Source organism: Pyricularia grisea (assembly GCF_004355905.1).
Source record: "Pyricularia grisea strain NI907 chromosome Unknown Pyricularia_grisea_NI907_Scaffold_1, whole genome shotgun sequence".
NCBI lineage: Eukaryota > Fungi > Ascomycota > Sordariomycetes > Magnaporthales > Pyriculariaceae > Pyricularia > Pyricularia grisea.
Genome location: NW_022156716.1, coordinates 8,429,862 through 8,442,887, shown reverse-complemented (window position 1 = coordinate 8,442,887; position 13,026 = coordinate 8,429,862). Strand labels below are relative to the sequence as shown.

Below are 13,026 nucleotides of genomic sequence, written 5' to 3'. Positions count from 1 at the left end.
CATGCCGAGTAGTTGATGGGTTGAAATTCGGCAATGCTCGAGCGAGACCACTGGCTTCCAAGCGAGAACGTGGAAACTTTGGTTCGGCAGTTCTGCGATGCAACGAGGGCTTAGGAATTCGGAGTCGATGGATGCGGTGTCGCATCTATGAGCAACAGGGGCAAACAAAGAGGACAGTTCTGCGTTTTCCTATTGATAAACCAGTCTACTTGACTAACAGACCTCCATACTCTGTGCGGACAGTATAGGGGGATGGCTACTTCCTGGAGGTAAGACAGAGGTTGAAGCAAGCAAGCCACTCTCCAAAGGCTCAGTGAGCTCCGAAAGGACCTGCCATTCCTTGTTCTGCGATAACTTGCGGAGGTGCGATAACGGCTGCAGAGAGGAGTCCATTCAAGTGGGTGCATAATGTCACATTCCAACCCAAGTTTCGAACTTACCACACTGTTTTAATGACCTGGCAGTGAATAAACGGAGGCTGCTCTATGCGTTTTGGAGTCAGGTCGAGACTAGATCAGTTGATGGACCATGTATTAAGAAGGTAGGTCCCTGCTTAGATGGCCCTGGGACGCCATTGTACTATGTACCAGGTATAAGTCGACTGACTGGCTGGTTCCAAAAGGACAAACATGTAAGTGAGCCTCAGCTTGCCTGACGGAAACATGATTGCCTAGTTTGTCAAAAAATACCCAACTTCCCGAGACTTTTATCTATTTCTTGGCATTAAATAGTGGGCAGCCGTGATGCCATCTCACGACGTCATGCGCGATACCGGAAATTGCTTGGTGGGGTTTCTTTTTCGCTTCGGGACCACGCCGAGATAGTGCAGCGTCGGTCTAGTTCCGAGCACGCCTCCCGTGAACAATCGTCCCGTCTTAAATTTCTCACCTTGTGTAACAACCTTATTTCCCTTGTCGTCCCAATTGCTTCGCCACCGGGTCGAAACCCCTCAAACCCGTATTCGCTCCCCAGCGGCAAAATGGTCCTCATCACAGCAGCTGTACTGACGACAGTGGCCTTTGCCGGCCCCGCCGCCGGCAGCTACGCCTTCTACGTTGGCAGGGACTTGACGGCCGACGGAAGTGTCATGGTGGGCGGCACGGGAGAGGAGGTGTCGTCGCACTGGTTGCAGCTGTTCCCGGCGCGCGACCACGCAGCCAACGCCACCATCACCGTCGGCGTCACCCCCAAGGCTAGCATCCCCGGCGAGCTGTTCCAGATCCCGCAGGTCAACCATACCTTTCGCTACCTGTCGATGGAGTACTCGGACTTTGAGGGCTTCCCGGCGCCGCTGACCAACGGAGGTGTCAATGAGTACGGCGTCGCGGTCCGGGATGTTTGGGCGCAGAACCGCGACGAGCTGGTCGAGATGACGCCGACTCCCCAGCACGGCGTGCAATATAGCGACTTGGCCAGGATTGTACTCGAGAGGGCCAAGACGGCCAGGGAAGGAGTGGAGATGATCGGAAAACTGATGGATCAGTACGGCGAGGCGACCTACGGTGGCAACACGCACCTGGTCGCGGACAAGGACGAGGGCTGGGTTGTTTGGGAGATGGCGGGCGGTAAAAAGCTGTGGGCTGCCGAACGGTTGAAGACCGATGTCGTGCGGGTGCTGTACCCTGGCTATATTGAAGACTTTCCCGTCGACTTTGCCAATAGCTCGGATTACATGGGCTCGGCCAACATCGTCTCGTTTGCCGTCGATCAAGGGTGGTGGGATCCCAAGAGTGGCGAGGCCTTCAACATCTTCAACGCATACGGCGACAGGGGCGACAACAAGACTGCTCGCGACGGCGGGTTCAAGTTCATGTCTCAAGCGGCGCTGGAGAATGCCACGCTGGCCATGAAACCTCTAACGGAGGAGAAGCTGATGGAGCGGGTGCGCGACGTGCGAATCTCGGACGACGAGGCCGGGTATGGACAGGTGGTCAGCCTCAAGGCGGGCGTGGACCGAGACATGTTGCGGATCTGGATAGCACCCACTGGGTCCGTCGCGGCGCCATTTGTTCCCTGGTGGCTGGGAGTCAACAATATCCCGCCCGAGTTTGCCGAGCACCGTTACCTGACCACGGGGGCGTCGAGCAGCTTTTTGAACCCCGATTTTGAGCTGCAGGAGGCAAGCGAGTTCGCCGGAAGGATCTTCAAACGGGTCATGTACTATATGTGTTCCGCTCCCGAAACGTTCCACCCGGTCGTTACTAGCATGTTGACCGGATTCGAGAACCAAAGCCGTAGCGACATTGACTGGGTGCAGAAAAGCGCCGAGTTGCTGATCAAGTCTGGCGATCGAAAGACGGCAACCCAGCTTTTGACCTATTATTCCCACAGTCGTGCGGCCAAGGCTCTCGAGCTGGGCAAGTCCATGACTGCAGCGCTAGACGGCTACATAAAGCTGACAGGACAGTGGAAGAATCCGGTTGGCAGTGAGATCAACGATGCTGGAGAAGGAGCCGAGACGGTGAACTGCTTGGTGGGATATGCTCCTGACCAACCTATCTGGAAGCAACCCGCGAATCCTAGGAGGAAGAGGAACGCGGAGAGGGCAATGGTCTACCAGCGTCCGGAATTGTAAATTTGATGATGGTCAACAGGCCGATTTGGGCACATGATGGCCGTAGGGTTTAAAGCTTTCAATGATTAATGAGACCCATCTTGTTGATTTGAAACGCAGCTCGTAATATGGAAGTGAATTCCGAGTTCGGAGGACCGTACTACCTACTGGACAGACAGACCTCATATATCCCCGCATTTCCTTGTGACGTGCTGCTATATGGCTTTTGTTCCCCACACTCGAATTTTTTGTCCAGAGAAGCACGTCAGAAAGGTTTCATCTGACATCATTGACAGGATAACAAGTTAAATTGGAGGCATTGTTTACATGTGCTATCCGGGAACCAGATGGAACCGACACGACAACCCAGCATGTCAACTCAGGCACTACCCCTCGATGACCAGGGCCTAATTCAGTCGCTTCCGCCAACAGATGAAGAGGCCAATGCGACGGAAACAATACCAACAGTTGCATCTACGCTACAAGGCCACGGTGATCATATGCCAGATGCCGACAGCGAGGATGCGCCCTTTCTCTCCCCCAGCAACGACCCAGACGTTGATGCAAAGGGGTCATGGACACCACCACCGGGCTTCCTCTGGATCGAGGCCGCCATCATGGCAAACGTGTTTCTGTATGGTTTCGACAGCACCATCATGGCGTCGACCTACGCCATCATCAGCTCCGAGTTCGACGCCGCCAACACGGCCTCGTGGCTGACAACGTCATACCTGGTCACCAGCACCGCATTCCAGCCGCTATACGGTCGTTTCTCTGACCTTTTCGGAAGGCGACCCTGCTTCTTTGTTAGCAGTGCTACGTTTGCTCTCGGCTGCTTGGGTTGCGGGCTAGCCACGGATGTAGTCTTTCTGAATATCATGCGTGCCTTGACTGGATTTGGGGGTGGTGGGCTGGTGACACTGGGTAAGTGACTGATGGGCCGATTGAATCTTCTAATCTAGGTCTAAAACTGACCCTCCAAGCAACAATCATCAACTCGGACATGATACCTTTCCAACGGCGAGGAATGTACCAAGCACTACAAAACGGCTTTGTAGGCTTCGGTGCAATAGCTGGGGCGTCCCTGGGAGGTGCCGTCGCCGATATTATCGGGTGGCGCTGGTGCTTCCTTTCGCAAGTTCCCATCTCGGTCGCTGCTCTCGTTCTCGGCTGGTTCGTTGTCCAGAACCCAAAGTCAAGCGTCTCTTCTGAACGCGGTGTCAGTCCTCTCCGCGCCATATGGTCCAAGGTCGACATTTCCGGCGCTTTAGTCCTGGTTGTCGCCATCTCCGTGCAGCTAGTCGCACTGAGCCTTGGAGGCAACGAACTGCCCTGGTCCAGTCTCTGGGTTGTTGGGTCACTCATTGGGAGTTCGCTCCTCTTCGCCTTGTTTTTCACAATCCAACACCGCACCACTGCCATCCCCGTCATTCCTCTACGCCTTCTCCACGGTTTTCTCCCAACGGTCACCCAGTTGGCCAATGTTAGCCTTGGGCTTTCGGCCTATGCGGTATGCGACTTTCACACGTCAACCTGGAAACATATAACTCGACGACTGACAGCATTCCTTGAACCTAAATAGTACATCTTCATGCTCCCACTCTTCTGCCAGGTCGTGCTGGGGGACTCAGCAACCAAGGCCGGCGCACGCCTCGTCATCCCGTCGCTGGCATTGCCTTTGGGTGGACTCATCACTGGGATAGTAATGTCTCGCTGGGGAAGCCTTGTTGGACTGATGCGAGCAGGTGCCATTGTAATGTTGATCGGCAACGCCTTGACCACATCTCTCAAGTTTGTTGATGACCACTGGAAATACTTTGTCTACATCTTTCCCGCCAACCTAGGTCAGGGCATTGCGATGCCTGCCATGCTTTTCACTGGATTGGCGACGTTTGAGCATACAGGTATGTCTGTATCCTATACTCGTTCCTCAAAGCATCTGACTGACAAATCACCAGATCACGCCGTTTCCGCATCCGTAACCTACCTTATCCGGTCTCTGGGGTCAGTTTGGGGTGTCGCACTTACATCAGCCATCTTGCAGACGACACTGAGCACACGACTCCCAGATGTTTTGGGAGACATTGAGAACAAAGATGAAGTAAGTCTTGAAGTATTGGCAAGCCATAATCATGCATATGATAGAAATTCGCTTACAGAAAGCCTTCCTCCCTAAGATAATTGAGGCCATCCGCCACTCAATCACTGCACTCAAGGGACTCCCCGATGATGTTCAAACTCAAGCGCGAATGGTGTACTACGAGGGTATACATAACGCCTTTGCTGCATCGACCGCATTTGCTGGATTTGCCGTGGTCATGACATTCCTGGCGAATCCCCGTGGCTTACGAAGAAGCCTCAATTGAGATGAGTCAAAGATCGGAGATCGGGCATCGGCCATGGATTTGGTGGGTTCTATCGCCGAAGCCGCGCAGGCGAGGTCCGAATAAGCCGGAGCCCACCTTCTGGTGAATGCCAAGAGTCTAGACTAGAAGGTAGAAAACGGTGGTCTGCTATAAAACAGTTCAGCTAGCAATCTTGCCATATTACTAGACACTTTGCTTACATTCATCATCTGCAATCGGACGACACATGGCCCGAGATAAATTGACAGCAATCCCAAGAATGTCGTCGAACGCTCCCAATCTCCATGTCCGCATGGCCACTGCTGACGAGCTACCAAAGCTCCTTGACATTGCTCTCGAGTCCTTTGGCCACAACCCCTACAGCCAAGCCATCTTCTCCAACGCGACCGATGAGGAGCGCCTGACCCAGGGCCGGCGGTGGCGAGAGGATCGCTACAGGGCAAACTTTGAAAAGCCAGGGCAGCACTATCTGGTTGTCGTTCAAGCTCCGTCCAACAGGGGCGACAGAGAGGAAATTGCTGGCTGGGCTTTGTGGCAGCAGCCGCGCACAGAAGTCGATCCCGATGCAGCAGGTGGCCAAACGCCAAAGACTGTTGCTCCTCTGCCTTCTATTATCAATGGCCAGGCCATCGAAGCCCGCGAGCGAGCTTTGACGGATGCTTACAAAAAGGCCTTTGGGGAGGATGGGATGCGCCGGATGTGGGGTGAGTCGAGGCGATGATTTGAATTACACTTTACCATGTTTTCCGGCCTTATCTCTTCTCTTTTCTGACCTTTATTTCCATCAACAGCTGCGGATATTGTGGTAGTAGACCCTAGGCATCGTCGAAAGGGCGTCGGGTCTATGCTCATGAGGTGGGGGCTGGACAAGGCAAAGAAGAGTGAGACTGACGCGTATATTGTGGCCACAGACATCGGGCGAGACATGTACCTGACCGTGGGGTTCCAAGATGTGTTTCGATTTTGGACAGGCGTAGATTATAACTGGCTAATGGTATGGAGAAGAAACATGGAGATATAGCCAGCCCCTCTGGCTTTACCGGATCACATTACGCAAGCGCCTGAACGGTAGTGAGGTTTAGATCGAGGTGCTGTGGGAATGCGATTGGAACTTTGACGAGGTCCGCACTTGGGATCCCGCCCCATCCTATTCGCCGTTAATCCCGGCGATACTGGCCCGCCTCGTATCTCATGCAATCCTTCGTGTATGCAGTTCTCTTTTGCCGACGCGTTACATCTCGGCCCGAATAAGGGAACCATTTTAGTTTACGGCACCGGTTTCTGCTGCTGCTGGCCGTATTGTACTCCTCCTGACGTGATTCCCTCGGTTGAGACTTCGTACAACAGCTTCGACCTGTCCTTACCAATCTCCCAGACTACTCCTAGCCTCCACCAGTCCGTCTTTCAGATGACCACAATTGGAAATCTTGTCGAAAAGCCCTCCCAAGTACGTTTTACTCTGATCGACAAAACATCTATTTCCATCCATTTGACGTGGAATATTGACCGTCGTAAAAGAAACTCCCCAATACAGAGGTTAGGTTTACGCATGCATGGCTTTATCGACTCACTCCCGTATTCAACCTATACCGCTGAGCATCGTTTGGAAAGAGCTGAAACTAAACACCCCGACCAGTTCGGTTTCCATCCACGGCCCGGCGATCCCTGCTGTTTGCACGAAGGGACGAAAACAAAGTTATTGAGGGTAGCCGCTTATACTGCTCGTGCCTGCAATCGCTTAAAAAAATTTATTCTGTCAAGCCTATCTTGTTTCCTGGGTTTGTATTGGCATCTTAACTCTCGTCGGTTCACAATCTCGCCTTTGATACAAATTTGCCAGCTTTTACCTCTCCTTGATAACGATGAGGTCGACCGAAATTGTCCTTGATTTAAGCAGCGTGGTTATTACCGCCTCCCTTTCCCTTGGTCGATATTGATGGTGATGTAATTCTTGACGCAATTACACCCAACAAGACCCCCCTTTGCTTCCATTTGGGGCATAATACATATGCGTACATCTTGTACTGTATGATCGTGTCCTCCATCGGAGTTGGAGTGGGGATCGCAATCTGGTTCCTCAGGGGGAGGGGTAAAGCCGTTATAATGAACATATCGTTTGCATTTGTTCAGGCACTCAGTAACATGCTCGACTGTATCATATTTGCCACCCGGTGTTTTAAAACAATCGTCAAGACATTCCGTATAGGGATGTTTCTTCTTCTTCGAAAACAATCCCTGACTAGTAATTCCAGAAATGAGGTTACAAACAGTAATAGAAAAGAGCAATCGCATTGTAACAAAAACAATAACGTTAAACCGAAAGGTTAAAGAGTAAAGGTTTAATGGATTAATGATATCTGCACTATTGCAAGAAAGAACGAGTATTTTAACTAGTCTTTCAAATGACTGCAGCTTTTATAACATCTCTTGACTCGTAAATATCTTATTCGCATAAGCTTTTCACTTAAGATTTTGCATTTTTCTATAAAGCATTACTATTTACACAATAAGATTATTTGGTTAAACACTTTAACCTTGTCTTGTAGTCAAACGAGGACGTATAGAATTTGCAGTAACAGACACGGACGGTAAAATAAAAGTCCGGCTAATTATTTACACGTTAACAATCTCCTTGGGTGCCTCCCCAAGTTCAAACGCCAGAAAGCTAACAGGAATCAAACTTCTAAGCCGAGTGATTTTTCTCACAATCTTCCAGTAAACTCCGGCAACTTGGCGGATTTGGCTTACATCCACTTGGAAAACAGAGTTCTTTTGCCATATGTGACCATTGAAGAGGGTTAGAGCATATAACAGTTTAGACATCCACTGTTTTGGTGCCGGTTTTGAGTAAACTATTGGAAATACATTTCTGATGCGAAACTCGACCTAAACTTGATCGCAATCGCCACTTCAGGCGAGTCCGTGCTGGATCAGGTAGCACTTCTCGGTGCCAGCTTCAGGCTGCATCAGAAGCAAAATAGGAATCTCATGGCTCTGCAGTGGCAGTACTGGTTCAAGGACAGGGCTTAAAATTGGCTGTTGCTGGGCTTTGGCCTGTGTTTTTCAACGTCGTTTTTTATTGCCCAGAACATCTAAGATAAGGTACTACACAAATTGGTGGTACGCTTATTAACATTAGCTTCCGAGATGTGGACGCCCGAATTTCCGGCACCGGCACTGCTAACGTGGCCAGAACTAAGGTGCTGAGGCAAATATATCAGGCTATTCAACGGCGAAGCAGCAGTCGATCAAAGTCACTAGGTCTACAATAAACTGAGAACACCAAGCATCCAATTCTCGCAGGACTTCGGCTTGGTCCCTACGCCCGTCATACCACATCGGCAACTACTCGTAGCCTGCCAATCAGCGATGCTGCGGTACTATGCCCATTGGGCTGCTCCCGGATACCAGTGGTCCCGCAGGCGCCGACTATTGCAACATTACGGGCGGGGGTACGCCTCAACGACGACAACAATTCCCGCACAGGCCTGATGGAAAGGGTGCTACGCCAACGAGACGGACCTAGGCGTCGACGGCGCAAAGAACAAGACTTTGTGCGTTCCAGAGTATACTGAGGATCAGCGACAGCGGAAAGAAAGCGGTGCCTCGCTAGGTGTCGCCGCGGTCACAGGGGCTCAGCCGCATTGACTGTCTTCTGGTATTGCTTGCGATCTATTCATTGTGTGTGGGTTATAAAACATGGCTCAATCAAGTTCTCTGAGCAGCTTTCCCATAATGTTAAGGCTTTAGTTTCCACATCCTTATTGCTTTCTGGTCAAAGGCCTTGTGGTAAAATTAGCAAGAGCCTGTTGTGAGTCAGTATGTGCCGGCTGGTGTATTTTCTTCCTTTTTTGTCCTATTTGGGGCCGGTTCAGCATCTCCTCGTATACATAAATTCCCACCCTCCTTTCGACATACATACACAATTATAGATCTATGCTTCTTCATCAAGGAGGTTATTTACGGCAAACGTTAACATGCATGCCCCGGAAGGAGCTGGCAGTAATAAAAATCCATCAGCAGTTGGTGCTTGCTTATGCCGTTGTCTATAAATAAATATACTCTGTAGCTTCGGAAATTGCGTCAATGCTTGTTGCCACAGCTGCACATCACAGCAGACAATATCTGCAAACAGATCTTGGCGTATGTTCAGCGCCTTAAATAACCAAGGGTGCTTGCACGTGAGTACTAAATTAACCTATTTACCCCCAGGGATCGAAAATTTACATGCCGATGCCAATCCTGCCATTCCAAATCCATTCGCACCTAACAGGATGGAGTTGAGGCCCGAATCGAGTCCCTTGTGGCCAGCATCCCTTGGTCCAACGCATAAATTATATTTTCAAAAGAGTGGGCTTGTAGATTACCTATTGACTCTGTTGTAGCCTGCAGGTTGAGTGCCTTGCATCAACGTGCAAATTCCTAGTTCTCATTCTTAAATTTTCATCCCATCGCACCCTTGCATCTGCGATCTCCAAATGCCGAAGCTTGCAGCCCCAACCAGCAACATGCTTGTTTAGGGGTCAATTTTCTCAACCTTTTTTCTATTAGCTCTCTAGACGCCAGCAATCTGGTTCGTTTTTGGTCCTCGGCTCTGACTCCCGGTGCCAATGTGGCGAATTTATTTCGTTGAGTACATGTAGAATGGGACAGGAGAGGTTTAACAAAGCACGAATTTGCATTTGGCATCGAATAGGATTAGTGGTGCAAAAGTTTCAAAATGGAATGTGTTCACTACATTGAATACATCACTCTGAGCTCAAATGTACAAAGCAGTCAACTGTCTTTTTCTTGTGCTGAAGCAACGCTATTCGAGAAAGTACTGTATCAAAAAGCGCTAATCGCTGTACCAAATACCAAGTCAACTTATCGCAAAGTCGTACAAGGACGGTTTATTCTAAGATGTAGGTCCTCAGAAATGCAATAACGTTTGCTGGCTGTTCTGGATCCCAGACCAGAGTGATGCACGCTATGACGGGATTAAAAGAAAATACGAATGATGAAAACGAGCAAGAACAAAAACCTCGGAATACCAAACGCCCTCTCAGTCAAAATTTGACCCCAGATGAAACACGCGCAAATTTTTACAGATCAAAAAGTAGCGTGACTTAGTGATCCGCATAGTCCTCATCTCTGCCAGGGTACATAATATCCTGGGCGATGACCGCTTTGATGTTGTGGAATAGAACAAAAAAGTACATGCAAATCAAGCAGACGGTCATACCGGTGGCGAACCAGCCAACGGCTTCGCTCCCAAATGCTTTGCCGAGAGAGATTGTAGCAAGGATGAAGCCAGTGTTGGGGAAGACCATGGCCCACCAACCCAGGTGAAAGTCCTTGGGCGGAGACCGGATGACGGCGATGACGGCGATGCCAAACCACCACAAACTCAAGCCCCAAAGGGAAGTGCCGACCATGTAGGCTAGTATTTGCACGACAGCCTTCTCGCCCATTCCCGGCGACTCGGACGAGATGACACCGCTCAGGCGTATGTCAAAGTCTGCAGGAATGTTGTTGGCCATGCCTACCAAAGCCAAAGCTGTAAAGGCAGGAGGACCGACGCACATGAACAGACCAGGCCGGTGTTCACGGTCAGGCAGGGTACCGGCCATCAAGCGGCCGACCATGTGCGCGTACATCATCAGGCTGACGAGCATCCCCAACCCTTGGCAGATAAGACCAGCCACGACTATGGGCACGGCTGAGATGGTAGGCTGGGTGCCAGCGATGACGGAGGCGATGGTTCCGGAAAGCATGATGGGGAAGATGGGCAGGATCCAAGTGGGCATCATTGTTTGCAAGCCGTGAGTCTGGGCACCAAAGACGTAGCTGTATTGACCGATTGCCAACATTAGGGTAGCGACCAAGTAGCCCCAAAAAACGGCTTGAATAAACCAGTTCAGGGCCACGTCGTTGTCTGGAATGGCATATCTATGCGTGCTTGTGATGAGGGTAGCAATGCTCAGGAAGAAGGTAGGAAGGAAGAAACCCTCGCGGCGGTGCTTCACCGAAGCGCTGAAATCGCCGGGGTGGAGAAAGAAGCGGATAATCATGGCGCTGAAAACACTGGTGAATATAATGAGGTTGATAATGTATATAGCCAGGCCGATGGACCTGAGCCCGGGAAACTGATGAGGCTGGGCGTGGATGAGCAGTGACAAACCACCAGTGCTCATGGGGAGGGTGAACCAAGCCCAGGTGAAGTGATGCATCCGCTCCTTCCAAGGTAGCTTCGGCCGTGGCTCGTTACTGTTGGCGTGACCGTGGTCATCATGATCCCCGTGCTGTGTCATGCTTTGACTGCTGCGAACAGTCCTGTCCACCAATTTTTCAATGTCTGTATCACCGTGGCCGGTCATGTTGCCGTGGTCTTCGTTATCACCACGGATGGACGACGAGCTGGAGTTGTTATACATTTGGCCTTGTTCGATGCTATCCCAAGATGGCGAACGCGTGAAATGATGCGGTCCTGGATGAGATCTGATCTCTTTGTTTCCTTCAAATCGAAGCGGAGGTATGGCTGGTAACGGTCGACTCGGGTCATTATAAGCTTGTGAAGACATGGTGATGTCTGGTTTGTGTTGTGTTGCCCTCTGGTTTGTTGTGTGGCTTTTTTGTTGTGTCGACTTTTGTTGTGTGGCTTTTTGAATTCTGAATTTCTGGGAGATTTGTTTTGTTGTTTTGATGTGTATATATCCTCTCACACACGAAAGGAACGCCGGGTGGAGTTTGAACTTGTAGATCAATTCGGCCGGCCAAGAAGAAGATGAAAAGGCACCGCCCCAAAGTATATAATACAAAAAAAGACACGAGGAATGGAATAACGCAATCAAAAACAGCCAGATGCCTGCATCTGTCAGAATCTCGGGAAGACAAAGTTAAGAGGAGCATGAGCATGAATGAGGATGAAGTAGTGTTAAATTTAAAAGACCAGGTAGTTTGATGTTTTCTGCCCAAGGCTCTGCCTGTTTCTATCGGAGCGGACCTCCACTTACTCCTGGTACATACTTTGTAACCCTTGTCAACCAGGCAGATCATCACCGTATCCGCACTGAGTAGTGCCAAGACGTGATGAGTGATGATGCCCGTCCAATCTTGCCCTGACGTCCGGCCGCAACTTTGCCAAGACCATCTCGAAGCTTGCCTATACGTATCTCGGGCAGGAGTCCACTTAAAAATGGGATAGGGGCAATGGTGAGGTCAAGCAGACCCACCCGGTTGAGGAACAGAGAAGATAGTCCGAGCTCTCCGTGCTTTGGGCTAGCATAGCGTGGTACATTGAGATGACTCAGTAAAGCAGACTTGAGGCAGGCCAGCGTTTGCTGCTATTTGGCTCCGTGCCACTTGACATCGGATGAGAGGGGCGATTGGTAGAATAACTGTGCTGTACTGTATTATACCATACCATACCCTACCACGTCCCGTAGAGCCGACCTGACATGATCATCGCAGTGCTAGGCTGGTAGATAAGGTGGGTAACCCAGGTACCTAAGTAGGTAGGTAGCTTGGGTAGGTAGGCATGCATACGGATCTAGAAACACTACCCTGGGGTTTGTGGGCCAATACTAGTGGCTGTTTTTTTGTTCGTCCTGTGTTCCAGAAGCCAAGAACCAAATGATGAATCTAGTTAGACCCAGATGCCATAACACTTGCTATTCGTGGTAGATTATCATGATCAAACCTAGTTTAGTGATCAACGGTATGTGGGTAAAAAGAAATTAAAATCAACCCGGGTAAAATCTTCAATTAGTACAAAATATTCGCAGTGTTGACAGGTAGCCGATTATACCAAGAAACAGAGTAAAAATAAAATAAAAAATAAAAAATAGCAACATTGCAAGTCATTTAGCAAATACGAATAATATGCCTTTAATTGCATGGACATATCGAGAAGCACATGCTGGGAAAACCCACGTCGAAGCGGCCCAACCCGACTCGGGCAAAAGTCCACTAAATCTGGACGAGTCCCGTAGACAGCCCCACCGGGCAAAGCGGCAATAGATCCTGGAGATCGTTCACTGTTGCCAAGAAGGGTAGATGCTTGCTGGAAGCTTGTTTCCCGTCGTTTCGGTGAGGCCTCGGGTCGTTTTGCCAAGACCACAGCCT

General features: G+C 50.2%; 5 protein-coding genes across 5 annotated transcripts; 3 read left to right on the top strand and 2 right to left on the bottom strand.

Moving 5' to 3' along the window:
- Positions 1-979: 979 nt before the first annotated feature.
- PgNI_02577 (uncharacterized protein) lies at positions 980-4,920 on the top strand (the record flags this gene model as incomplete). Its single annotated transcript, XM_031122639.1, has 6 exons — positions 980-2,571; positions 2,925-3,478; positions 3,538-4,064; positions 4,137-4,458; positions 4,513-4,655; positions 4,732-4,920. The coding sequence occupies 6 exons, from the start codon at positions 980-982 to the stop codon at positions 4,918-4,920; spliced, it is 3,327 nt and encodes a 1,108-aa protein (XP_030988397.1).
- A 190-nt stretch (positions 4,921-5,110) lies between these two features.
- Positions 5,111-6,204, top strand: PgNI_02576 (uncharacterized protein). Its single transcript, XM_031122638.1, has 2 exons — positions 5,111-5,624; positions 5,712-6,204. Exons 1-2 carry the CDS (start codon positions 5,147-5,149, stop codon positions 5,939-5,941), a joined length of 708 nt encoding a protein of 235 aa, XP_030988398.1. The 5' UTR covers positions 5,111-5,146; the 3' UTR covers positions 5,942-6,204.
- Positions 6,205-8,302: 2,098 nt separating this feature from the next.
- Positions 8,303-8,568, top strand: PgNI_02575 (uncharacterized protein; the record flags this gene model as incomplete). Its single annotated transcript, XM_031122637.1, has 2 exons — positions 8,303-8,372; positions 8,420-8,568. 2 exons carry the CDS (start codon positions 8,303-8,305, stop codon positions 8,566-8,568), a joined length of 219 nt encoding a protein of 72 aa, XP_030988395.1.
- A 1,460-nt stretch (positions 8,569-10,028) lies between these two features.
- PgNI_02574 (uncharacterized protein) lies at positions 10,029-11,483 on the bottom strand (the record flags this gene model as incomplete). The annotated part of the gene is made up of 1 exon (XM_031122636.1): positions 10,029-11,483. One exon carries the CDS (start codon positions 11,481-11,483, stop codon positions 10,029-10,031), a length of 1,455 nt encoding a protein of 484 aa, XP_030988396.1.
- Positions 11,484-12,091: 608 nt separating this feature from the next.
- PgNI_02573 (uncharacterized protein) lies at positions 12,092-12,187 on the bottom strand (the record flags this gene model as incomplete). The annotated part of the gene is made up of 1 exon (XM_031122635.1): positions 12,092-12,187. One exon carries the CDS (start codon positions 12,185-12,187, stop codon positions 12,092-12,094), a length of 96 nt encoding a protein of 31 aa, XP_030988393.1.
- Positions 12,188-13,026: the final 839 nt, after the last annotated feature.

What these genes read in the sequence shown, in the direction of transcription:
- PgNI_02576 (XM_031122638.1), top strand. Translation starts at nt 5,147, where the DNA reads ATGGCCCGAGATAAATTGACAGCAATCCCAAGAATGTCGTCGAACGCT. An exon ending in TGGGATGCGCCGGATGTGGG is followed by an intron (nt 5,625 to 5,711) that starts GTGAGTCGAGGC and finishes TTCCATCAACAG; the next exon opens with CTGCGGATATTGTGGTAGTA.